Source organism: Equus przewalskii, chromosome 31, assembly GCF_037783145.1.
Source record: "Equus przewalskii isolate Varuska chromosome 31, EquPr2, whole genome shotgun sequence".
In the NCBI taxonomy this organism is placed as follows: domain Eukaryota; kingdom Metazoa; phylum Chordata; class Mammalia; order Perissodactyla; family Equidae; genus Equus; species Equus przewalskii.
The window spans coordinates 1683112-1710635 of NC_091861.1; the positions used below are offsets into that span (position 1 = coordinate 1683112).

The 27524-nt window shown below is 41.4% G+C and overlaps 1 protein-coding gene across 30 annotated transcripts in view; it reads right to left on the reverse strand.

Moving 5' to 3' along the window:
- SDCCAG8 (SHH signaling and ciliogenesis regulator SDCCAG8) overlaps positions 1 to 27524 on the reverse strand; it is a 222856-nt gene that overhangs the window by 45205 nt on the left and 150127 nt on the right. For 4 of the 30 annotated variants that reach the window (XR_011535260.1, XR_011535257.1, XR_011535262.1 and 1 more), the window contains one exon: positions 8667 to 8845. The exons of 22 other annotated variants lie outside the window; for them this stretch is intronic. Coding sequence is in view for 3 of the 8 variants with exons in the window: in XM_070602153.1 (XP_070458254.1) it covers positions 4662 to 4728 (67 nt within the window). In the remaining 5 variants the exon portion in view is untranslated. Of the gene's footprint in view, positions 1 to 3466; positions 4729 to 8666; positions 8846 to 27524 lie in introns of those variants that run through there. 4 more of the 30 variants (XM_070602153.1, XR_011535266.1, XM_070602166.1 and 1 more) reach the window with 4 other exon arrangements.

Genomic DNA, 27524 nt, shown 5'->3' on the forward strand with positions numbered 1-27524 from the left:
AAGTAAGATTCCAAAGGGGTATGCTGAAGTTTTGGGGTCATTAGATGGCCTTCCATGGCAGAGTTTTTCAAATTTTGGGTCATGAGCCACTAGTAAGTCATAAAATAGAAAATATGGATTGCATAGTACAGGTAAATACCGTTTTATTAGACTTTCTTTTAGCGTGTGTGTGTGTGTGTGTGTGTGTGTGTGTGTATACAAGGTTGCAAAGTTAAATGGTTAAATTTACTATTTACTTGAGATACAGGCTAACTTGAATGTATGCACATTTGAAGCAAGAGCTGTGGCAGAGCTGCATTTTTCTGTATAATGCAGAGGTATAAGGAATTTGTGGTTCCCAGAAGATGAGAAAGCAAAGAATTTGAAAGTTATGGGGAAAGGCGGAAGCAGGAGAAAGGAAAAAGTCAGCCTAGAAAGGACATTGAAGGAGAAAACTAACTATCAATGGAGATTGTTACATTGTTTCTAAGGGGCAGGAGGCGTACCTGTTCTCCACCTTCTTATAACAGCATCAGTGAAGTCCAGGCTATCAGCACTGCCTTTGTGCATACCAAGTCTTTTGGGGAACTCAAAGAGATGCTGAGCTCTACATACGAGTTGGCATGGGCAAAATTTGAGTCCACATATGTGTGGACTAGAGTGTGAAGAAAATATGATATTTTGGGTACATATCTATACCTAGATCTATCTACCATTTTTTTTTTTCCACAAAAAAATGGAATCATATAATATATATTACTTGTATCATATTTTCCCCTGGAGATATACTTTGAACATTCATCATGTCAATAAACATTATTTTTTCCAACAAATGATTTTATTGGCATTTTAGACTACCATTGTAGGGAATTTATGTAAACTGTTTATAGTAACTAATCTCCTGATGTTGGACATTTTGATGATTTGATTTAATATTTTGATTTGATTATTTTCAATATTCTTCTCTTAGAAATAATACTACTTCTTGGAGTCTAAATAGTAGGATTGGCCAAAGAGAAGTATCATTATACATTATCACTCTATTTTATTATCTACTTTGGTGCCTGTCCTGTCAGGGAGGACCCTTTTACCTAGCACCAAGGACAGGGCTAGATGGATGGTCAGTGTACCCGGGGAGGAGGGATGGCCCAGCTGGGAGGGAAGGGGCAGGAAGGCCATACATCGGCAATGTCAGGAGTTGGTAAACCAGCTACAATCTCTCTTGTGATACAATTCTTGACACCCATTTCTTGGGATTTAAAATATTTATTGTAAAAATTATAAATCTAGTTTGAATAGTCATAGAAATAAAGGATACATAAGTTTGAAAGTAAAAATGTAGACTTGCTTTAGGGAAAATTTAAACCAAACGAAGATATGACTAACAAATGTCATTTTACAATCATTGCTTTTAAGGCATTCTGCAGGTTCATTCTAAGAGATATAAAAAACGTCACTGGGATTTAGACCAAAGAAACAGATACTAACAGTAAGAGTTAGGGAAGAAAATTACTTGATTCCTCTCTTTTCCTCACTTCTCATATCCCACTGATCACTAGCCAATTTTGCCCCCTAAATATTTCTCCAATCCATGGCCTCCTCTTCATCTCTATTTCAGGCACTCATCATTTCCTACATGGTTTCCCTGTCTGGCTCCCTAAAGCCCATCCTTCACGCTGCCATCAGAGTGAGCCATTTGAAATTCAGATCTGCTATTGTGCTCTATTGAAAACTCTTCATTGCCCCCCCCCCCACCCCGCCCAGTACCTACAGGATAAAGAGCCAGAGCCCTGTCATCGATCCCCAATGCATTCACCAACAATGACCTGTTTGTGCTTCCTATTCCATGTGCCATCACTTCTCTCTCCAGAGCTTTTCTCCAGTTTTGCTTTCTGCCAGGCATGTAGCCTTGCACATCCTCTAAAGTTAAGTTTTGGCATCCCTTCCTCCAAAAAGTTCCCCAACATCTCCCAGGCTAGATTTGTGCCTCCCTTCAGTGATCCTACGCTGCTACACGCACATCTCTACTAAAGTCTTTACTGCCTGGGTCTGGTGGGGCAAGAGTGAGGGCTCTACACTCTCTCCCATGAACAAGAACCTCTGAAGGGCAGTGATTGTCTAATTTATCTTCTATCTCTCCATGGCCTGTAGCTCCTATCATGTAACAGGTATTCAATCACTTGTGTTTGATCTTTTGTTTTGGATGGACCAAACCATACTGTATCTTCAAACGGTTTAAGAGTAGCTAATAAAGCCAGGTGAGTCCAAACTCTAATGGCTTGGTGGAGAGAAATGAGGACACACATGGAATCAGCATATATTAATCCTAACCATTAGCTAACAGCTTTTAAACTAAAATAATTTTGGTCCCTAGAGAATTACTCATTAATTCAACACAGGTTTATCCACTGGACTTCAGAAATTGACTGAAGACTTAACAATCTAATAAGAGAGAAGGACATAAAATGCCATGAATACAGTGCTCTAAGTGCTGGAAAATAGAAACATGTCCCAGAGAAACAAGAGGGAGGGACTGAGTGCCTAGAATGAAGGGATGCTGGCCTCTAGTGAGAGCTCAAATTTTCTGATAATGCTGCCCCTACCTGACCCCCAAATCCTACCCTGAAAGTAGTTCTCACTCGAGATACCTGGACATCAGGCTCAAATGCAGTTTCCAGCCTTCGCTTGGAGTCATTTACTCTTCATATCGAAGTGGGGAGACCTAAAACGCCAAGAGCGCAGTGTGGACCTAGGAGAAAAGGGCTAAGGAGGCTGCTGGGCTGCCCCATTTGCAGGCACTGAGGCCTCCCTGTTCTAGGCAAAAAGCCAAAAGGAGCCCAGGACCCTACACTCCAGCCAGGCCCAGCAGGAGCTAACCCTGCAGTGAACACTGTAGCATAATTCAAAGTAAGAAATATGAAATGCAATGCTGACACTATGTTTTAAGGGCCATGTGGAAAAACTGGAGCACTTCCAGACACAGGTCACAGAAACGATTATTTTAAAGTGAGAGAGATACAGAAGTTAAGTATATTTGGTTTGAGTGAGAAATGATCATCTCTTTCCGAGGACCATCTTCCAAGGGCTGCTCTGCCTGGCCATGGAAAAGAAGGAAAATGTCTCCCAGCCTCAATTCTACATTATCTCTTTCATCTATGACACAGAAGTCACTAGCATCATGTAAAATGTCAAATTTAGCTGACTAAAAAAAACTCACAAAATTTGCAACTTAACAATCATTCTTTAATATATCAGGCCTCTGGGGAAACCAAAAGCTTGGAAAATATATAACTCATTCCAAATGACTGTCATAAAGTGGTAAAGTCAAAGTCATTTACGTAACCACTAACAACCTCAACCAGCAGCTCCATTAAACACGACCTACAAACCTCGCAAAACAAGGACCAACTAATAACACAAGGAGTCATTAAAGGGCCTAAATAGAGCGAGGGAGCCACTCTAGTTTCAATGAGATCAGAGTCTATTTAATAGTTGTGATTAATATTTATTGAGTGCACACTGGACGCACATGATTATTCAGCAAAACTTTAGATTTATATTAGTTGATGGTAATTAACAAATATACTGAGCAGTTTTTCCAAATGTGAGGATACAGATGAGAGGTCGTAAAATACATATATTAAAAAAGTTGTACATATACATCAAACTCTGTTTTTCACTCATTATTTTTTCCCTTCTACAGTTTTGGGAAACTGAAAAAGATGTGCTAGAAGATAAAAAAGATGGCATATTCATTCAGTAAGTGCCTTCCAAGTGCCTGGCACTGGGCTACACGCTAGAGAAACAAAGATGACTAGGACATGGTTCCTGTTCTTAAGGAGTTCACGGTCTAATGAGTCAGACATTCGAGAACAGTTGATGCCCCTGTGTGCTTGATCAAAGTGCTCTGCAGAGGTGGAGTGGAGGAAGGCTTCACTGAAGACATGACAGGGGCCCTGGCTCTTGGGAGAGAAGAGTTCTCTAGGCAGAGAAGGGAAAGGCATTCCAGGCTACTGGGAGCATGAATTCTCAAAGACAAGGGTTACATCTTGTGCATCTTTTTAATCCCCAAGCCTACTACAGCTCCCTCTCTTACCATAGTGGGCACTCAGTAAACATCCGAACAATGTACGTAACAGTGAATGAACAAACTAACAAATTAACGAAGACTAATCTTCTTTCTCTATATATTCAGAAATGACTCTAGATCCCTGAGAAGAAGGAAGACCACAACAACAAAAAAATTCCCTTTTATTTTTCCTTTTTCTCCCCAAAGCCCCCCGGTACATAGTTGTATATTTTTAGTTGTGGGTCCTTCTAGTTGTGGCATGTGGGACGCCACCCCAGCATGGCTTGATGAGCGGTGCCATGTCTGCGCCCAGGATCCAAACCAGTGAAACCCTGGGCCGCCAAAGTGAGCGCACGAACTTAACCACTTGGCCATGAGGCCGGCCCCAAAAAATCCCTTTTGAGAGCCCATGAACCGAGAAAAAAACCAGATGCTTACTCTCCTGGCTCATCACAGCCAGAGAGGTGGTACTAGAGACCAGGAAGTCCTCCAGGACCGACTCCTCTCCACATCCATCCCTGGACACAGTCTCAGGAGCCTGGATGAATCACACCGCAAGCTTCGCCTGCAGATCACAGACAGCATTGTTCAGCAGCGAGGGTGTATGCGACAGCTACAGTCTCGGGCAGCCTTTCTTGCCCATGAGGTAGAAAGCACGGACTTGGTAATCATGCCATACACTAGAGTGCAAGGGAAACAAAGTGAAAATAAAACCAGGGTTGGAACGAGAGGGGTGAAGGGATGAAGGATGATCACAGGGCCGGGGAGCAATCCTTCGGGTCCTCTATGGAGTGCCGCAGTGGGTCATCTCCACGCTTAGATCGGTGCTATGTCTCAAAAACATCCCTGCAGGCGGTCTGCAGTCCTTCATGCTGCAGCCTCACACCTTTATCTGCAAAATTTTGTTTTCACAAATATTTTTATTTATCTTATTATTTTAATTAAAGCCAACTTAAACTTTAAGAATGGTGAATAATTTCTCAGACTTATCAAGGCTTTTAATATACTAATGTGCATTGTTACCTTCCAAAGAGAGGATTGTTTCCGCAATCTGTCCCCAGACTAAAACATCCTGCATTCCTTTTATCAAAGACCATTTTGTAGGACTGCTTGTCCTACACAGAATACATATGGAAAAATGCGGCCCCGCCCCTTCGGGCCACAGCAAATGTAGCAAGGGAGTAAAGAGGAAGTTATACAGCACAATTTTTTTTTTTTGGTGAAGCAGCTGTGTGCTATAATCATCATCTTGATAAATACTGTGACCTAATTAAAAAAGAAAAATGGAATGATGCTTGCACCAAAAAAAATGATAAAAGGAAATGTGGAAGGATTCTATTCACCCAATTTAGAGAGAGAGGATAGTTGGACAGTTGCTCATTACTTGTTGGTTTGTTCTTTCGTTACTTAGGAATGAGGCAATGCATTCATAGTACCCTTTAAAAACCAGGCATGGGATCTTAATCCAAGAATTTATCTAAACCCATTTTGAAACCATTTGCATTTTCAGCAGTGCAACCTCCAAAGAAAGCAGTCCTTCCAGGACTTTACACAGGAGTGGACCAACTCGCTAAACAAAGCAGGGCCGCAGCCCAGCATCCCTGAGTGAAGAGCAGGTCATCCAAAGGTCTGTGCACGATGGCTGAGTCTCTAGGCTGAACAGTGGCTGCTGCCTTCACTTCCAAGCAGTTGTGGAAAATGTGCTTGGCGTAAGAATGCTCCGCTGGCCCATCTTCTGAGTGATGTGAGGCTGGCCTTCTTCACCCAGGGAAAGAGAAAGCAAAGAGGGAACAAAGAAACTTCCCTTTCTTCTGCCTCCAGGTGGGTTGCTTCCCCTCTGGTACAAAGGGAAAAACTGTGCACGGATAACGTAGTGCAGATTCTTCTTCTAACACTAGTCTAGTCCGTTGCACACCTTCATTTGTCTGACTCTAACAGCTCCTTCCAAAGTTCAGCCGATGCTCCTGAACGGACGGCCGCTACCCTCATCAGCTAAGGAACCAAGGCACCCTGCATGCTTGTTAAATGTACCGAATGAAGCCAGAGCACACTCAACACTATGGCCACTGGCTGCTCCTCCCCAGTGTGCCTGGACCCTCTGCTCCCTCCAGCTGTCCTTCTGCCCAAGCCTGTTCATGCTGCTCACATAAGCATAGCTTAACGTTCAGTGAACTCAGAATATGATGGTTAAAAAAATAGTTTGCTGATTTTATGAAGACAAAGTGAATGGTTTAGAAAGAATCAACAAAGCTGAGTTAAAGAAAAAGTCTGTCAAATTAGGTGTGCATGACATAATGGTAAAGGACTCAGAAGGACAGGGTCACCAGAACAGCAAATTCTGCAGGGAGGCTGCCTCCCGAGCGTCTCTACGTCGTCAGTTGCTTCAGAGAAACCAAAACTGGGTGTATCAAAAGATGCAATTTGTGGGCTGGTCCCGTGGCCTACTGGTTAAGTTCAGCACACTCTGCTTTGGTGGCCCGGGTTCTGTTCCTGGGTGTGAATCTACACCACTCATCAGCAGCCATGCTGTGGCAGCGACCCACATACAAATAGAGGAAGACTGGCACAGGCGTCAGCTCAGGGTGAATCTTCCTCAGCAAAAAGTAAATAAACAAATAAATAAAGATGCAATTTTGGTGTGCTTTATCCAAGAAAAATGATGAGGCACTCCAAATTGGGTGATCCACATACAAACAAAATGTCTTGGGGGCCGGCCCCATGGCCAAGTGGTTAAGTTTGCATGCTCCGCTTTGGTGGCCCAAGGTTTTGCTGGTTTAGATCCTGGGCGTGGACATGGCACCGCTCATCAGGCCATGCTGAGGTGGCGTCCCACATGCCACAACTAGAAGGACCCACATCTATAATATACAACCATGTACTGGGGAGCTTTGGGGATAAAAAGCAGAAAAAAAAAGAAAATGTCTTGGCCCAACATATATATCCCTTGTTATGATTTCCTGACCTTTCACTTAACCTTCCAACCTCTGGTCTCAAGCTCACAGGCTAAGACAGCATCTGCTATACATCTGTTGATCTGCACTTCTTATTTTCCTTTTGATGGTGGGTACCAGCCCACCTCCCTAGTTCTGAGGACGTATGCATTACTGAGCGGGAGCAGTAGAAAACACGAGACCAGAAGTCAGAAAACACAGATTCTAGTTTCTAGTCATTTCCTGAACTGTTGTCTTGGAAGCCACCTCTCTCTTTGGAACTCAGTTTCCTCATCTATAAAGTGTCCGGGTCGGGGCTAGGGATGGAGGGCGAGAGGGACCATGCAATCTTTCAGGTCTCTTCAATTCTTTAAATGCCATTCCACGCAATCCAGCTCATGGAAGACAGACAGGGTTCCTTATAACGTTTAGTGATCTTTATTTGGAATATAAAATATTAACACTTGGAAAAAATATAAATTCATTGTTAATGTTGAGAATAAGCAAATTTGCTTGAAAAAAGTAAAATTTTTTAGAAATTGTAATTACAAAGAAGAAATTTCAATTATAAAATTTTGTATATATATATAAAATTATTAAAATAAGATTTAAATTACCAATATACTATTGATCATAGATATCCCTATAATTTGAGACTGGGGGAAAAGTCTGTAAGAGGTTACATCTCAAATGTCTATGCTTTCTATAACAAAAACTTTTGGGAGAAACGATCCTTACTAATTTACAGTTCCAAAGTGGGTTACGAAGCTGTAGTTCTGGGAATAGCGTTCAAAATAAAATTGTTTAAATAATTTCCAGTATTAATTTTAATCTTGAAAATACCAAACTACAAACCATTACTGACTGGAGAAAATAAACTACTCAAAGAAACAAATGCTGCCGTCTTTAAAATCTTTAGTTCTGCAACAGAACTAACATGAAAAACTGCCCCAAGACTCAGTTTAAGCCACAACTGAATTTCTTCAACAGCAACGAGGCTTCTCAAAAATATGTGTTTCTAGATAAAAAGAAAATTATTAGAGAGCACTGTCTAACATACTGTTTTGATATTTCTTTCATTTTAATTAGAACAGTGCCTGAATTCCTCTTTGTGCCACAAATGCTATACAAACTAGGCTTATATTGGAAGATAAGAGATTTAAATCGAAGTACCCCTCATCTTTTAAAATAACCGCTTACCACTTGTGAGTAGGAAATGTAACAGTGTAATAATCAGTTTCTATGCTGCCTCGGGAGTCTATATCAATTTCAAGTTTTCTTTTATGATTCAGCTATTCCAAGAGTCTGAAAATATTTCATTAAAAATTAATGTGTTATCCACACAAATGGCAAATATTGAAAATAGGAGTATAAATAAAAATAATAAAAATAGTAAGTCTGCTAATACTGAAGAGGAAGGAAGAGGGGAGGGGAGGAGAGCACGCGAGAAGGAGAGAGATTTCAAACATCCGGTTTCTATTCTGGACCATTTATAGAAACAGACAGACACAGCAAGCGGAAGCCAAATGTATTCTTGGGCTCTGACAGGATTTGTTTTCTATCTTGTCATTATTTTTACGGTCTTCTTCCTAATAATATTTCTCTAGTGTTCTAGATTTCCTGACCGACAATACCAGTCTCGTTCAGAGTTTACAAATGAGAGTTGGGGGGGATGTGGGCACACTCACGGAGTCTAGCTGCCTTGTGCGCCCACTCGCTGGGGTCTGCAGTACTCCCAGGAACTCCTCAGCACAAAGCACGCAACCATGACAGCTTCACTCCCATCCTATGCATCCTTCCCAAACTCCTCTGGGCGATCTTCTTAGGATCCAACACACGGTCCCCAGCAGAGCAACAGGCATCTGGTCTATTACACAAAGGTAATGATGAATGCATAGTCCGCATCCCCCTAACGCTGGCGCAAATGCAACACACTCACTCACTGTGCATCCTCTTTGTTCTTTCTGTAAGAGTGATTCCATGTTAAGGAGAAAGCAAGTACCCACCTTATTCTGTCTCAACCCTTTCCATTTAAATGTCATCGAGAAAAAGTCACATTGCCTATTAAACATGCAGCCAGGGACACACACTTGTCCCTATATCAAAATAAAATACAATCAGGTTCCCCTACACCAAAGATAATGAGGGAACTATTCTGAAAATATGAAAGAGTTTGTTTATATAGGCTATAAAAAATATCCTTTTACCTCAAAATAAGTGTCCCTCTTTATTGGACACTGATCATTTTCTATAGAATTGAAATTGTACATGAAATTATAATTGTGCCTTGTGTAATATAAACTGATTGTCTCAAGTATTGGGAAAGGATTTGAATTTTAATGGATTATTTTGCTGGGGATGTGCCCAGCAAGTCAGCACAAACTCTAAGGGCTCTAACTGTGGAGGTACACACCAAACATTTACATAAATCAGGATGGACGGCGTGGTGTCAAGAACGGATCCTAAAATGGTCCAGAACGGGTAGTAAGCTTTTCTCTGTGAAGAAGAAATCAGCTGCTAACTTTCCATGTTGGGAGATTCTGTGACAGTGCGGCTGTAATTTGGTTTCTCTTTCTGAAAAAATGGTAAAACCCACATATTAGTAAAAAGGACTTTTGTGGCTATGTTGTTGTTTTGTTTTTTTTTCATATTCTTTCTTTCTACAGCTTAGGTCATCTATGAAAATCAGGGCTTCACCCCGAGGGAAGAACTGACGTAAAATCCAGCAGCGCTGTGTCAAAAAGCACTTAAGACACACGTGAGCGTGACACTCGGGTGTCTGAGGCAAGGCCGCCCAGGAAGTGGCTGCAGACACACCCAGCAGCATGTACACAGTCACTGCTTGACGCATCTCCTTGTAATAAATCCAGTATCTATGAAGTCAAACAAATCTCCTCCACATTCACAATCACGGGCAAGAGCAGACCTCAGCCATTTGCTACCCAGATGGCTGCAACATTTTTACCGTTAAATTACAACCAGTGACGAGGAAGGACAGATACACATCTGCCTGAAATTGCCAGCCTCCTAAGATCTCTTTCTCAAACCCTCAGCCTCAGGAAGCACTGCTGATATAGGTGTAAAGATCACCTCCGGGTACCATATGATGAACTCTTTACAAGACAGCCAAATGCGTACCTCAGCTATAAAGCATTATGAATTTATTTTAACTGCTATCTATTTGAGATATTTTAGGAATTTAAAATACAAGACTTTAATCATTTCAACCTTGAAAGAGCCTCTTTTTGCAATGGAAAACTGGTGGTATTAACCTAGACATACATACAGATGTTACGTACAGAGTATAAAGAAAGATTCAGCCCAGTGAATAAAGATTTCTTCTCCTATTCTTCAAACTTTCCTGAATGAATTTCTATGATACTAAAGAATCAAGCTGAATAGAAGGCATTTCTTTCTATAACAAAGTTCAGACAGGGCAATAAATTATGACCAACTACGGTTTTGACAGATTTCTTCCCAAGTGCTGATCTGGCTGTGTAAACAACCCCAGCAATAAGATAGTTCAAGGTCTACATGTCCGATAACTTTTTTTTTTAAGAACCCAGAATTTCCTGGCAACTAGATGTTTGATTAAAATTCCATGTTGCATAATTAGTAAGTCTCGGATTTTGTATAATACAGCCTAACAGTGTGAAGTCTAATAAAATGCCGTACCCAATGCACACCATTTCACTGTATAAGAGTATGAAATCTGGCCACAGGTGGGTATCTAGAAATAAAGAGCCAAAGCAAAGCAACAGAACCATGAAAAGAGAGAGGGAAAGTCAGGTAAAGGTGAGAGGGTACCAACAGGGAGAAGATAAGCAGCACGGGCAGGTTAGAAACGACGCAGCATGGACAGCTCCTCTGGCATGGCAGTCGCCGTCCACGCCCACCCACGCTCGCAGAGGACTGGGTGAACTTCAGGGAGCAGCCGGAGTCAGCAATGCCCCAGCTCCAGGGATGTCTGCTGGCTCTTCAAGACACATTTGACTAGCGTGTCAACAGTAAAATTTGCATGTAGGGAAAAGAGTGACTCCAAAGCCACTTTAATGCTGCTTTTGTATGTTTCCACAAAATGCCTTTGAAATGCCTGCTCTTTAAACTGCTGCCTATTTTCCATGGATGATAAGGAAAAAATAGTTCTGCTCCTATGTGTGTACGCACATACACAAAACATATTGCATGGGTGATAGCTATTTTTAAAGCCAATTAATTTCCAGAAAACAAAAGCTCAGAAAATATCACCCTATATCCCTATATCATCAAGACGTAATCATGAAACCAAACATTCTCTTTAATCTGTTAAATTTCTATCACTAGCAGTCTGCATGTTATACTTGGTGAAAACGCAGGAAATTGCTTCTTTCCACCCTAAATATACACATCCAGCTAAACAAAGGGAAACACTTTTTAAAAGGACTGAAGTCATGGCTCTCCTTATGTAACCACCTCAGAAGTTATTTTGTTCAAAATTACCAAATAAATGTCAAAAACAACAATGGAATTCCACAAAAGAGTTAATTCATTATGTTTGCTCGAGTCCAGACGTCAATGTCTCGTGCAGCATCAAAGAGCGCCACGGAGCAGGCCCGCACGGCTCAGCGCCTGGCGCCCTGCCCGCCCGGCCTGACCAGCCCGCCGGGCCTTCCCTCAGCTGCCCAGGGCGCCCTCTCCCAGGCCAAATGACCACCTCCCCAGTCAAGTGACAAAGGTCTACTTTGGAACAAAACCCCCCAAGAGCAGCCTAGAACTGAGTATTTCCTGAGAGAAAAGTGAGGTTTTTGCCATTCTATCAGTGGAGCTTACTTAGTTTTAAAGGAAGACCTGCTATTTCGTGTTCTTCTTCTCATTTGGTTAATTGTTTATTTAATGATGGTATACTATTAAGTTTGAAGTGAAAAATAAAACATACGAACTTATTATTTTATTTGACAAAAACACATATTGCTTCGTATGTGCCTGGCCAACTCTGAGCTCATTTCCGCCTCAGCACCCCCCGAGGCGGTGAGGACTAGTGTCCCCGTCGTGCGGATGAGGAGGCCGAGTCACCGAGAGGTGGAGGCACCTGCCCAAGGTCCACAGCCAGGTCAGTGGTGGGGCTGGGATTAGAACCCAGGCAGAAGGCTCCAGAAACTGCATGTTCCTAACCACTAAGCACCATATGCTCTGTTAGTAATTAAACCTTTTTAAAAGCTCATTTAGTCTGGCTGGAACCTGAGGAGCTCTCAGCCTAAAAGGCCCCTAGCAGAGCATATGACTGTTAGATGCCACTCTGTCACTCGCAAGTGGGAATGGGGAAATCTGCCGGGTCGCTCTGTGGAGGGGACTCTACAGTCGGGGAACGCAGGCCTGGCTCAGACGCGGCCTGCTGGGGGAACTCAGAGCAGCACCGACGCCCCTGGGGAAAGCCTGGGCGTGGGCACCAGGCACCCCTGCAGTCCCAGGCCCGAAACGCTACTCATTAGCTATGCGATTCGAGGGTAAGTCACACGACCTCTCGAGCCTCAGCTTCCCCCTCTAAAAATAGGAGACAAGAATGCTACCTCGATAGAATTGATCTGATGGTTAAATGTAGCAGGGCCTCTCTGCTGGAGGTTCTTTAAGAACAAAACTGCAGTCTCGTGTTAGAGACCACAAAGTCCCGTCTGCCTAAGAAATATTGTGATCCACCACAAGACAGCTGACAGTCACAGTAACACACACTGTACGTATACAGTGCTTATAGACACCTGCGATCTGATTTCATCCTCATAACTATTCCGCATGGTATATAATCCCCGTTTTATGGACAAAGAAGTTGAGGCTGAAAGAGTTTTTTTGGCCTGTCCAAAATCATATGTTGGCAGGTGACATGGTTGGCCCACAAACCCTAAGCTTTTGCTCCCTATCCAGTGTTCTTTCCTTATTATGAATTGCTACGTTTCCTCAGAAGACATGACACTTGCTTGCAATAAGCTTATGGTATAAATGGAGAAAGTGAAAGAATATGAAAAAGTAGAAATACTAATTGCTCCAAGATCTTGGAGAGAATAGAGTAGCTGTCTCTGGTTGTGGGGTGTCAGGCAGCTTGTACTGATGGGGGTCTTAGCCACCCAGAGATTGCAGAACCCAGGCTTTCTTGGAGAGGAAAAGAAACCAAGGTAGAGATTCAGGGACAAAATGAAGAAAAGAAAATGAGAGACATTTGACCAAAGACACATTTGCAGGAATGCTCACAACCAGTGAAGGGTAACCGGTGGCTCTGGAAGGGAAGAGAAGCGAAGAGGAAGCCAGGTCAGGGACGTACACAATGAAGCCTCTCCCAAGGGCTGGCCTTGCAGCTGACATTATTTAATGCTATTATCCATGAAAGCTGTTATCAGATTATCAGCAGCGTCCCCTCCGAGGCCCTCATTCCTCTTGAGCTCATGAAGTCCATGGTGGCCCTTTTGGTTCTGTCACCTGAGGCTCACTGCACACACCTCAAGTCTTGAGCTCCTCCTGCTACCTGGAGCCCAGTGATATGCCAACCCCTAGAATTTAGCATTTGACTTCTGAAGCAGCTGCTAAAAAGCGCTGCTTAATGTAACCTGAAGTGCAGGGGAGCTGCCTCCCACAGGGAAAATTCTGGAGCCACGGGAGACGTGAGATGGAAGCTGGGCAGTTTATGTCCTCTCCCTTCCTCCCTCCGGGAGCTCCTTGGAGGCACAGTTTCCTGTACAGCCTGTCCAGAAACGTCTGTGTGGTTGTGTCTCTGTGGCTTATCATGAAGCAGCTTCCAGGGTGGTAACACAGTGTCTCACACTCTGTTCCATTCTTCCATGCCTCACCCTGCTTCCCCTCACTCTCGCTGCCCTGCGATTGCAGCCAAAATAAACATTAGCATTTAATCCTTGCTCAAGTTCTAAAACAGAAATGAAGGAATTGGTAAAATCTTCATTGAAATCACCCACTTAGTCAATATACCCAAAAACAGATATAGAAAGATACACACCAGGGGAATCAGTCATAGAAATGGAAGTATCCTGATGTTGCAAGCAAAGTGACTAGTGAAAAGTCAATAAACTCAGAAATCAGAAACAAACTACAAAGTCAAAGACGGGAGATGATCGGCAGAAAGCTAGCAGGGGCTACTCTGGCTCACCAGGTGTGAGACGGACATCACGGTGTTTAAAAGGCTGAGGTCACAGAGATGCCTCCCTCTCGCTTAAAATCCTCCCAAGACTCCCTTCTCATGGTGCTCAGAATAAATTCCAAACGTTTTTACATGATTCAAAGAAAGACTCTTTCAGATCTAACTTCTGAGGTTCCTCTTCCTCTTAGGACGTGGAAACCACAAAAGAACATTGCCCCCACCCTAAAAATGAGAAAGAAGTCAGATACTCAACAAAACCATCATTTTTCTCGAGCCAATCAGAGACCGGAGGTTGGAAGATATCCAGACAAACTAAATTCGGAAAGGTAATATGCCCCTCTGAGGAGAGAGAGAGCACTTGAGCTGGTTTTCCTTTGGCAGAGCATGGGGAAGAGAAACAGCTGACACAAAAGCAGGTAAGAGGAAGGAAGGTGGAATTTTAATGGATTCTTACAGTGTGGGCCAGTGTGGCTGTCTAGAATCCCTGGGAGCCCCAGACACAAGAGGGCAAGAGGAGTTTGCACTCTTCCACAGGCTCCCTTCCAGTGGATGCTCACGAGAAACACTGGGGGCAGGAGAGGAGACCTGAGACCTCGCCCTGCACCCCACCAGGCAGGCATACGCACAAAACTCTACCCACTTCCTAAACTCTCATATGAAGAAAAAGCCTCCAGCTTCTGGAGGGTGGGCAGGAAACCTTCCCAGGAAAAGGTTCACCGCCTCTGCAGGAAGGTCAGAAACAAAAGCCACCTTCCTCTGGGAGACGGGTGGGAACCTCTAGTATCTGGCCCCAGGAACAGGTGAACTTTCACTGAGGGAGGGGTAGAAGCAAAATCCATCAGTGGCATGATGGTAAAGGTTTGAAAACCAGTTCTCCGGGGAGAAAGAGGTCCTGATTCATACTGTCTGCCAATTTCTGTGATGTAAATACTTCTTCCACGGCCAATTTAAAACTACCAACGTGATGTCGAATGGCTCACACATTTCTACAAACTTAATAATCAGCTCCAGCACACAGCTCCATGTGACCATGAGGACGCAGCAGGAAATCTCATCTCCATGATAAGGCCACCGAGAGTCAAATGGAGAGGCTAGAGATAAAAAGCACACACAGCATGAGAAATAAAGAATTCCTTTGATGGGCCTTTCAGCAGAATCCACTCAATAGAAGGGGGAAAAAATCATTAAATTTGAAGATTAGCCAATGGAAATTATCCAAAGTGAAATACAAAGGAGAGAGAAAAGAGTGGGAGTGGGAGTAGGGGTGGAGGGAAAGAAGAGACGAAAACAGCTCATCTAAGAGTTGGAACAACGTCAGGCGATCTAACCAAGGTGCAAGTGGAGTCTCAGAAGGGGGAGAGAGAAAGCCAACGGGAAGATCTAACTCCTAACTGCCGAGGTCCCTTTATGGATACATATATTTTTAACTGAAGTATAATTGTCATAGAATATTAGTTTCAGGTGTACATCATAGTGATTTGGTATTTATATAGATAACAAAATGATCATCACGATAAATCTAGTTACCATCTGTCATCACACAAAGCTACTACAATATTATTGACTACCTTCCCCATGTGGTACATTCACCCATACTTCTTTCCTTCATAACTAGAAGTCTGTTCTCTTAATCCCCTCCTCTCCCCTACCCTCTGGGGACCAGCAGTTTGTTCTCTGTAATTTAGGAGTCTGTTTCCATTTGGTTTTGTGTGTTCCTTTGTTTTGTGGGTTTTGTGTGTGTGTGAGGAAGATTAGCCCTGAGCTAACATCTGCTGCCAATCCTTCTCTCTTAGCTGAGGAAGACTGGCCCTGAGCTGACATCCGTGCCCATCTTCCTCTACTTTATATGTGAGACACCTAGCCACAGCACGGCTTGATAAGTGGTGCCTACGTCTGCACCCAGGATCCAAACTGGCGAACCCTGGGCTGCTGAAGCAGAACATGCCAACTAAACTGCTATGCCAGTGGGCCAGCCCCTTATTTTTTTTTATTTTTTGTTGGGAAAGATTCATCCTGAACTAACAACTATTGCCAATCGTCCTCTTGTTTTTCCCCTCCCCAAAGCCCCAGTACATATTTCTATATTCTAGTTGTAAGTCCTAGTTTTTCTACGTGAGCTGCTGCCAAAGCATGGCCACTGACAGACGAGTGGTGTGGTTCTACCACTGGGAACCGAACCCGGGCCACGGAAGTGGACGGTGCGGAATGCTAACAGCTAGACATTTGTGTGCGTTCTTGACCAGACCATGTTCTCCTTGACCCCCAGGACCTTCAAACATCTATTCCTTTTTCTCTGTTAAGGTTACTTCTACTTCTTTTCAGATTCAGTTAGACATTGTTTTTCTAAGGAATTGCATCCTGTCCCTCCAAACCTGGGTGGGGTCAGTCTGGGGCGCCCCTAGAACACCAGGGTCTACTCTCACCACAGCATCACACTCGAGTGATTACTGCATGGCCTCCTCCAAGACTGGGAGCTCCTTAGGGTAGAGATCATGACTTTTTGCTTTGGAATGCTCAACGCTTAATAAATGTTAATAAATATAGGGATATATTAGTAAGCTACAACATAGCAAATCGAGCACAAGCCAGGAATCTGGTTTAGATTTTCACATTGAGCATGCAATGTTTAAAACTATAGAGGCTAAAGCAAAACAGCAAACATGACTACAGAAATGAAAGCAAACTCTATTTAACTTAAAAGCACTAAATTAAATTTTAAATCATAAGAGTTTAGTAATGAAAATGCTAATCAGAGTTTCTCAATCTACCTAAAAGGTAAAATCAGAGAGGGAAATTTAACTTTAAAGAGTGAACTGACTCAAACAGGTTTACACTGGACATATGGAAGAATTTTTAAAGGGATTTTAAGCATGGAAATACACTTTTTGTCTTCTAACATAAGAATAGAAATTTACCTTCTCTCCCTTTTTAGCAAAGTTCTGCCCAAAGAGAGACGTTCAGTGCTATAGCTGTCTGGTTCTTGGTACAGTTCTAACCCTGGGCTACAACTTATTTTTAATTGAATATTTTTTCTAATCTAGACTTAACTGTGGAAAAATAAAAAACAACAGACATTACAAAGATATTAAAACTAGCTAGTTATAGATGGTTGGTCAGAATATTTTCCTCTAAAAAGGTATTAGTTATTATGTTATATTCTTAAAGTTCTTTCTCTTTTTTTTAAAGATTGGCACCTGAGCTAACAACTGTTGCCAATCTTCTTTCTTTCTTTTTTTTCTTTCTGCTTTTTTCCCCAAATCTCCCCAGTACATAGTTGTATATTTTAGTTGTGGGTCCTTCTAGTTGTGGCACGTGGGACGCCGCCTCAGCATGGCCTGATGAGTGATGCCATGTCCGCACTCAGGATTCGAACCGGCGAAACCCTGGGCCACCAAAGCAGAGTGCGCGAACTTAACCACTCGGCCATGGGGCCAGCCCCACATTCTTTCTCTTCTAATTTTCTAAATGCTAGAACAATTTGCCTCCCAGGAAAGGGTTAGCCTTTTTTCCCCCGTTTCTAAAGAAAAGACCTAACAGGTGAAGTTACAAATTGGGGATTAAAAAAGAATGCTCCTCACTCCTGGCTATGCTGAAAATGTGATTTTTTTAACAAGAAGTAAACGTATCCCTCTTGAAATTTCCTTTGGGGCACACTGACAACTTTCACCACTGAATGGAGGACACACACACATTCACATAGTCACAAACACAGACTATCACAGGCATATCCCAAGTAGGGTCCAAAATGTTGTTCCACAAATCAGTGTTAAAAATTCAGAAAGCATTTTCCCTCAGAGATAACATTATGTACACATGGTATTTTGTTTCACAGACTAGCTCACAAGAGCCAATTTAACCCACGATATAAACAAACTACCTGGGAGAATGGAGGCCTCCAACGTTCCTGTGGGACCCAGAATGCAGGAGAGAGCCTGGTGCGCGACAAGGGCCTGGTAATATGTTCAGTGAAGCACGCCGATGGCATAACAGTGTGAAACGTGTAACGAACGCTAAGGCGGTGCCAGTACTGTTCTAAAGACTTCTCATGGCTTATTCTAGGCAATTATCACAATCCTCCAAGATAGCATTTTTCAGAAAAAGGAAGTGAAGAAGTAAGGAAGGCGAAATTTAAGATTTAAGGAATTTGCTCATGACCACATGGCTAGGAAGAAATAAACTGAAGAAAACTCAAGAGAACCTGTTTCTAGATGCATGCTCTTAACTACCTTACACGCTGTTTCTCTACTTTGTTTGAGGTCTTCAAAGCAGAGGACTAGAAATCTGAAGTAGTTTAAAGAGTCTAAGTTCTCTAAGGGCAGGAATGTCTGCTTGTCCAGTGATCTACCCCAAGCATATCAGTGGCATATAACTAGCTCTCAATAAATATTTGATGAATAAGTGAAGGAAGTCTTTTTCCTTTTCCTGGTCTTGGGCTTATCCTAGGAAAAAGTATGAATTATATTAGCATGTCTTTCGCATTTCCTAACTCTGCTTTGTTAGGTACTTCTCCCGTTTAATCTTCTCCCAGGTGATCAGTTATGATAGCGCCTGCCTTGTTCCAGCTATGGTAACTGCACAAGCTGCTTTAAATGATGTATTATCCACTCCAAGATCAAAATTCTAACCCCTATAAGGTGGCAAACCTCCTCTGCTATTGGGAGGAAAACAACCTGATTTCAGGTCTTCCCAATAAAGTATAATCGAACGTGGCTTCCAGTCGTCTTAGGGATTTGTCAATAATGCATAGAATAATTGGATTTTAAAAAGATTGCCTGTTAATCCCAACTGGCTTATAATTTTGGTATAATTTGGGGAAAAGGGTCAAGTTTTCCAAACTCGCCCTGGTTTCCATAGCTTCCAACTCTCCTCTGGGAAGTAACTCGCAGATTGTCCTTAGACCCCTCGGGGGAGGCAGCCTACCTAATCCACACATTTCCACGGTCCGGTGAAATCAAAGCTAGCGATAACAAAGAAAAACTCAAAATAAACAAGCTGCAGTGAGCTTCTTTCCTAGCAACATATGGATTACTTACCATTTTCAATAGTTTGATATTAGAAAATAATGGCATATAAATCTAAAATAATGCAGCAATTTTGTTAATTTACTTCGAATAGTATGTTGTCAGTTGCTTAAAACCACAGATTCCCAAGAAGCACATTGAAAGGAATGCTTCCCAAAGCAAATTGGTGGGGGTGCGGGTGGGGAGATGGGAGGTGGGCATTATCCATACATTTGCTGTAGCGAAAGAGAGCAGGTGATTCACTTCTAAATTACAATTCGTTCAGGACCTGAAACAGTTACTGAGAAACCAATACACTGCTGATGTAAGGACGCAATATTTTACTGTAGGAGGTTTCCAAAACAACTTGCAACAAACAAAATTATCATGAAGCTAAATTAAGAGCAATTTATAATTGAAAGCAACAAGAGCAGCATTTGAAAACCAAGATGACCTCAGTACAACACTGATAATGCAGTAATAACTAAATGTCTTTCCCCCAGTTATGGGAAGTCAAACTATCAGAGCTTGTACAGTATCACAGGAACTCTGCAAGGTGTGGAGGCAGCCAGCGGAATACTACATTAGCATTCTCAGTATCACAGGAACTCTGTAAGGTGTGGTGGCAGCCAGTAGGATACTGCATTAGCATTCTCAGTAACTTGTTTGGGCTCATAAAAAACAAATTTCAGTACCTTTAAACTATTCACTTTATCGGTTTTAAGACTGCTCCTGAGAACTGCAGAAAGGCTCTAGAATTTTGGGTCAGTCTCTGCTCATCATTCCCAGGGAGCCTTGGTCTACACTTTGATTACTCTTCTGAACGAGGCACGATCAATCAAGACATTTACTCAGGGACAGAGAAAGTGTTTCAATTATACACTCCAAACCTAATATCAATAGACTTTTGTTTTATATAAAACAGAGAGAACAGGAGATCAAAAAAACCCTCCAGGCCAAACAACTCCTGTGCAGGCTGCCAAGGGAGGTTAGGCCCCCAGGACATCCCTTCTCCTTGCCTCCGAGGTTTCTGGGGGCATGCGAGTGGCCAGGAGGGACCTCCCAGGAGATGGCAGGCGGTGTCACGGCTGCTCTGGACTGTGGGCTCACAGTGCCTTGACCAGCGCAAACAGAGAGGAAGCCTGCAAGCATGAGAGTGAGGCAGAGGAGCAGACCCTTTCAATCTCAGCATCCCCTGGCCTAGTGCAGAAATGGATGCTGAATAAACACAGAATACACTATTTCTGCCTTCAGCTCACCTCACCAGCACCATATCCATAAACCTGCATTTATCAGCTCATATCCTCTTTTCAGCCAACTCCCCTCTATTCAAATCTTGTAACATTTTTGTCTTTTTTGCCTACCTCAGCATCTCCAAATTTCTTTTGATTCTCAAACCCCCTTCACAGAAATATGAACCCCCTTAGGAATGTATTAAATCATTTCATTATTTTTGTATGCTATGATTAAGAGGGAAGTTTTAACTAAAAACATTTTGTTTGAAATAAACAAACAAAGGTTGAAATATAAAATTTACTTTTAAAGTAATTTTCCTGGACCTAAAACTACTCTGAAAAGTAAAGTCTGTTTTGGAGCTGACCTGGGGGCATAGTGGTTAAGTTCACATGCTCTGCTTTGGCCCAGGGCTTGCAGGTTCAGATCCCGGGCGTGGACCTACGCACTGCTCATCAAGCCATGCTGTGGAGGCATCCCATATACAAAGCAGAGGGAGATGGGCACAGATGTTAGCTCAGGGCTCATCTTCCTCACAAAAAAATAAAGTCTATTTTAAAAAAATATGAAGAGAAACAGGCTATTTGCATGGTCTTTAAGTATCTCCCCACAAGACACATAATAATTTCTCTTGAGCGAAGGGACCTGGCAGACCACACCTTGACCAACTGATCAAAGTCAACACCACCAGGGACAGGTGCATGCACCCCTTGACGTGATGCGCTGAGAAGGATACAACACTGCTTCTGTGGGATTCCGACCAAAACTGCACAGCTTCAGTGGAATCACGAGAAAACATGAGACAAACCCACATTGAGGGTCATTCTACAAAACACAGAGCAGCTCTCATCAGAAGGCGCAAGGTCGTGGACAAAGAGAAAACACTGAGGAATCGTCATAGATGAGGTTTTTCTACTTGAGAGAAATTACTAAGTGTCTAAAGACCACTAAGTAATGTGAAACTAAATGCCACGTAGGATCCTGAAGCACAATGAGAATATTGGCGAAATCTCAACAAGGTCTAGAGATTAGTTCCTAGTATTGCATCAATGCTAATTTTCTGGGTCAGATAACTGTGTTGTGGGTATGTAAGACGCTAACGTTGAGGGTGGCTGGGTGAAAGGTATATAGGAACTCTCAATTAGTTTTTGCAACTTTTCTGTAATTTAAAATTATTTCAAAATAAAAAGCTATAAAAAAGTAATTTTCCTATGTAACAGATAATGCCAGCTATTTCATTTACATAAACGAAATCCTTAATGAATTAATTATGTAAGAAAAAGAGCACGATTGGCCAATAACATAATATATTTTGGAACAAAACATGCTCTAAAATGTAGATTTGAAATTAAGTCCATGTTATAGAGTCAAAAACATACAGAAACAGCTTCATGATATTTTTTGGAATTCTTGTTTTTTTACTGTAAAATTCGTGTTACTTTTATAGCTTTCTCGTTTTTTTTTTTTTTGAGGACGATTAGCCCTGAGCTAAGCTAACATCTGCTGCCAATTCTCCTCTTTTTGCTGAGGAAGACTGGCCCTGAGCTAACATCCTTGCCCATCTTCCTCTAGTTTATATGTGGGCCACCCACTACAGCATGGTTTGCCAAGCGGTGCCATGTCTCCACCCGGGATCCGAACTGGTGAACCCCGGGACGCTGAAGCAGAACGTGCACACTTAACCGCTGCACCACTGGGTGGCCCCCTCTTGTGTTTCTTTTTTAATTAAGAGCTTTTTGAGCAATTTAAGATTCACAGCAAAACTGAAGGGAGAGTACAGAGACTTCCTATATATGCCCTGTCCCCACAAACGCATAGCCTCCCCCATTACCAACAGCACCCTCCCAGAGTGGTACATTTGTTGCAACTGAAACATTGTACATCACCATCAGCTAAAGTCCATAGTTTACATCATAGCTCACTCTTGGTGTCGTAAGTTCCGTGGGTTTGGACAAATGTATGCTGACATGTATCCACCATCATGGTATCACAGAGTATTTCACTGCCCTAAAAATCCCATGCATTCTACCTGTTCAACCCTCCTTTCCACCACAACCCCTGCAACCAGTGACCTTTGTACTGTCTCCATAGCTTTGCCTTTTCCAGGATGTCATATAGTTGGAAGCATGCAGTGTAGCCTTTCAGATTGGCTTCTTTCATGTAGTAATGTGCATTTAAGGTTCCTCCATGTCTTTTCATAACTTGAGAGCTCATTTCTGTTTAGCACTGAATAATATTCCATTGTCTGAATGTACCACAGTTTATTTATCCATTCAGCTGCCAAAGGATATCTTGGGTGCTTCCAAGTTTTCGCAATAATGAATAAAGTTTTCATAGACATCCATGTGAAAGTTTTTTGGGTGGAGGTAAGTTTTCAACTCCTTTGGGAAAATACCAAGGAGCATGATTCCTGGGCTGTATGTTTAGTTTTATAAGAAACTGCCAAACTGTCTTCCAAAGTGACTGCACCATTTTGCATTCCTGCCAGCAATAAATGAGAGTTCCTGTTGCTCCACACCCTTAACAGCACTTGTTGTCAGTGTTCCAGATTTTGGCCAGCCTAGGTATGTAGTGGTATCTCCTCATAGTTTTAATTTGCATTTCCCTGATCATATATGATGTGGAGTATCTTTTCATAAACTTATTTGACACCTGTATCTCTTCATTGGTGAGGTGTCTTTGGCCCACTATTTTCATTGGTTGTTCATGTTCTTGTTGATGAGTTTTAAGAGTTCTTCTTATATTTTGGATAATAGTCCTTTATCAGATGTGTCTTTCGCAAATATTTTCTCCCAGTCTGTGGCCTGTCTACTCATTCTCTTGACAATGTCTTTTTCAAAGCTTAAGTTTTTAATTTTAATGGAGTTTCATAGTTTTGTGTTTTATATTTAGGTCTGTGCTCCATTTTTTTTTTTTTTTACTTTTTATAAAGATTATGATAGTTTACAACCTTGTGAAATTTCAGTTGTACATTATTGTCTGTCAGTCATGTTGTAGGTGCACCCCTTCACCCTTTGTGCCTACCCCTCACCCTCCCTTTACCCTGGTAACCACTAATCTGTTCTCTTTGTCTACATGTTTAACTTCCACTTATGAGTGGAGTCATACAGAGATTGTCTTTCTCTATCTGGCTTATTTCACCTAACATAATACCCTCAAGGTCCATCCATGTTGTTGTGAATGGGACGATTTTATCCTTTATTATGGCTGAGTAATAGTCCATTGTATATATATATACCATATCTTCTTTATCCAATCATCAGTTGATGGGCACTTATGTTGCTTCCACATCTTGGCTATTGTAAATAATGCTGCAATGAACATAGTGGTGCATGGGACTTTTGGAATTGCTGATTTCAAGTTCTTTGGATAGATACCCAGCAACGGGATGGCTGGGTCATACAGTATTTCTATTTTTAATTTTTTGAGAAATCTCTATACTGTTTTCCATAGTGGCTGCACCAGTTTGCATTCCCATCAGCAGCATATGAGGGTGCTTTTTCCTCCACAACCTCTCCAACATTTGTCACTTTTTGTTTTGGTTATTTTTGCCATTCTAATGGGTGTAAGGTGATATCTTAGTGTAGATTTGATTTGCATTTCCCTGATGATTAGTAATGATGAGCATCTTTTCATGTGTCTATTGGCCATCCATATATCTTCTTTGGAGAAATTTCTCTTTATGTCCCCTGCCCATTTTTTGATTGGTTTGTTTGATTTTTTGTTGTTGAGTTGTGTGAGTTCTTTATATAGTATAGAGATTAACTCTTTGTTGGATATATGACTTGCAAATATTTTTTCCCAGTTGGTGGGCTGTCTTTTTGTTTCAATCCTGTTTTCCCTTGCCTTGAAGAAGCTCTTTAGTCCAATGAAGTCCCATTTGTTTACTCTTTCTATTGTTTCCCTTGTCTGAGAAGACATGGTGTCTGAAAAGATCCTTTTGACACTGATGTCAAAGAGTGTACTGCCTATATTTTCTTCTAGAGCCCTTATGGTTTCAGGTCTTATCTTTAGGCCTTTGATCCATCTTGAGTTTATTTTTGTGAATGGTGAAAAAGAATGGTCAATTTTCATTATTTTACATGTGGCTGTTCAGTTATCCCAGCACCATTTGTTGAAGAGACTTTCTTTTCTCCATTGTAGGCCCTCAGCTCCTTGGTTGAAGATTAGCTGTCCATAGATGTGTGGTTTTATTTATGGGCTTTCAATTCTGTTCCATTGATCTGTGCACCTGTTTTTGTACCAGTCCCATGCTGTTTTGATTACTGTAGCTTTGTAGTATGTTTTCAAGTCAGGGATTGTGATGCCTGCAGCTTTTTTCTTTTTTCTCAGGATTGCTTTAGCGATTCGGGGTCTTTGGTTACCCCATATGAATGTTAGGATTCTTGGTTCTATTTCTCTAAAGAATGTGATTGGGATTCTGATTGGGATAGTGTTGAATCTGTAGATTGCTTTAGGTAGAATGGACATTTTAACTATGTTTATTCTTCCAATCCATGTACATGGAATGTCTTTCCATCTCTTTATGTTGTCATCAATTTCTTTCAGGAAAGTCTTGTAGTTTTTATTGTATACGTCTTTCACTTCCTTGGTTAAATTTACCCCAAGGTATTTTATTTTTTTGTTATGATTGTGAATGGGATTGTGTTCTTGAGTTCTTTGTCTGTTAGTTCGTTGTTAGAGTATAGAAATGCTACTGATTTATGTAGGTTGATTTTATACCCTGCAATTTTGCTGTAGCTGTTGATTATTTCTAATAGTTTTCCAATGGATTCTTTCTGTGCTCCATTTTTTTTTTTTAAAGATTTTTTTCCTTTTTCTCCCCAAAGCCCCCCAGTACATAGTTGTATATTCTTCGTTGTGGGTCCTTCTAGTTGTGGCATGTGGGACGCTGCCTCAGCGTGGCTTGATGAGCAGTGCCATGTCCACGCCCAGGATTCAAACCAAAGAAACACTGGGCCGCCTGCAGCGGAGCACACGAACTCAACCACTCGGCCACGGGGCCAGCCCCCTTTCTGTGCTCCATTTTGAGTTAATTTTTGTGTACGTGTAAGAGATGCGTCTAGATTCTTTTTTTTTTTTGCATGTTGGATGCCTGGTTCCAAAACCACTTGTTGAAAAGATTATCTTTGCTCCATTGTATTGCCTTTTCTCCTTCATCAAAGATCAGTTGACTATATTTATGTGGGTATATTTCTGGCCTACATATTCTGTTTCATTGATCTATTTGTCTGTTCTTTTTCAAATACCACACTGACTTGATTACTGCAGCTTTATAGTAAGTCTTAAATTCAGACAATCTCAGTCCTCCAACTTTGTTCTTCTCCTTCATTACACTGAAATTGTGTTGCCTATTCTGGGTCATTTGCCTCTCCATACAAACTTTAGAATCAGTTTGTCAATATCCACAAAATAACTTGCTTGGATTTTGATTGGGATTGTCTTGAAATCTATAGATCAAGTTGGGAAGAACTGACATTTTGACAACATTTTGTCTTCTTATTATTAAACATGGATTATCTCTTAATTTATTTAGTTCTCCTTTGATTTCTTTCATCAGAGTCTTGTAGTTTTCCTCATATAGATCTTGTACATATTTCATTAGATTTAAAGCTAAGTATTTCATTTTTGGGGGTGCTAATGTAAATGGTATTTTGTTTTTAATTTAAAATTCCACTTGTTCATTGCTGGTATATATGAAACCAATTGACTTTTGTATATTAACCTTATATCCTGCAACCCTGCTATAATTGCTTATTAGTTCCAGGATTTTTTTGTTGATTCTTTCAGATTTTCTACATAGGTGATCATGTCATCTGCAAACAAAGACAGTTTTACATCTTCCTTTTCAATTTGTACACCTTTTATTTCCTTTTCTTGTCTTATTGCATTAGTGAGAACTTCCAGGATGATATTGAAAAGGAGTGGGGAGAAGGAACATCCTTGCCTTGTACCTGATTTCTCTGGGAAAGCTTCAAGTTTCTCACCACTCAGTATGATGTTAGCAGTAGGTTGTTTGTAGGCATTCTTTATCAAGTTGATGAAGTTTCCCTCTATTTCTATTTTACCGAGAGTTTTTATCACGAATGGGTTTTGGATTTTGTCAAATGTTTTTTCTGCATCTATTGATATAATTGTGTGATTTTTCTTATTTAGCCTATTAATGTGATAAATTACATTAACTGATTTTTGAATGTTAAAGCAGCCCTGTATACTTGGGATAAATCCTACTCGGTTGAGGTGTATAACTCTTTTTAAACCTTGTTGCATTCTATTTTGTCTTGTTTTGTTTTTAAATGATGAGATAAAGGTTAATATTTCAGTCTTTAAGTACTTTTCAAAATAATGAATAGTAAGACTATTCTCCAAAAATGAAATGTCAAATTAGATAAAAATCAATATAACATTTCCTATTTTTAACATTTATTTTTGAGGAATAAAATTTCTATTAGAAAAATACAACTTACAGATTTGGTAAAGGTTATTCTGAGGTTAATTTATAGAAGAATTACCAATTTTAAACTCCTTATTAGTTTGTTACATTTCAATCAGCAGCTTCATGTCTTCAGCCAATGGTTTTTTTTTTTTTTTTAAAGATTTTTTAATTTTTTTCCTTTTTTCTCCCCAAAGCCCCCCAGTACATAGTTGTATATTCTTCGTTGTGGGTCCTTCTAGTTGTGGCATGTGGGACGCTGCCTCAGTGTGGTCTGATGAGCAGAGCCATGTTCGCGCCCAGGATTCGAACCAACGAAACACTGGACTGCCTGCAGCAGAGCACGCGAACTTAACCACTTGGTCACGGGGCCAGCCCCCAGCCAATGGTTTTTATGTATATAGTTTAAATAATACATTAATATAAGAAAGAAAGAAAAGAACGACATGAAGCTGTATAGCTGACAAACAGCCAGGATTGCTGGGGGCGTGAGAGCACTCGAGCAGGCTCAGTGCGCCTCCACGGGCTCTGGTGGTCGTTCCCTCTGTACACACTGTGGAGCTCTCACATGGTTCTATTTTCTAGGGGGAAATATATGAATCAATACTCATTTTAAAACATAACTAGAAAAAAAAGTCATAGCTATTTTTAACATGAATTCCCTGGAGTGCCTCTGTAGATACCAGGGGTTCCAAACCACCAGTTGGAAAATGTAACTTTCCTGCCTTTACAACTTAAGGATCTTACATTCAGAATTTAATAC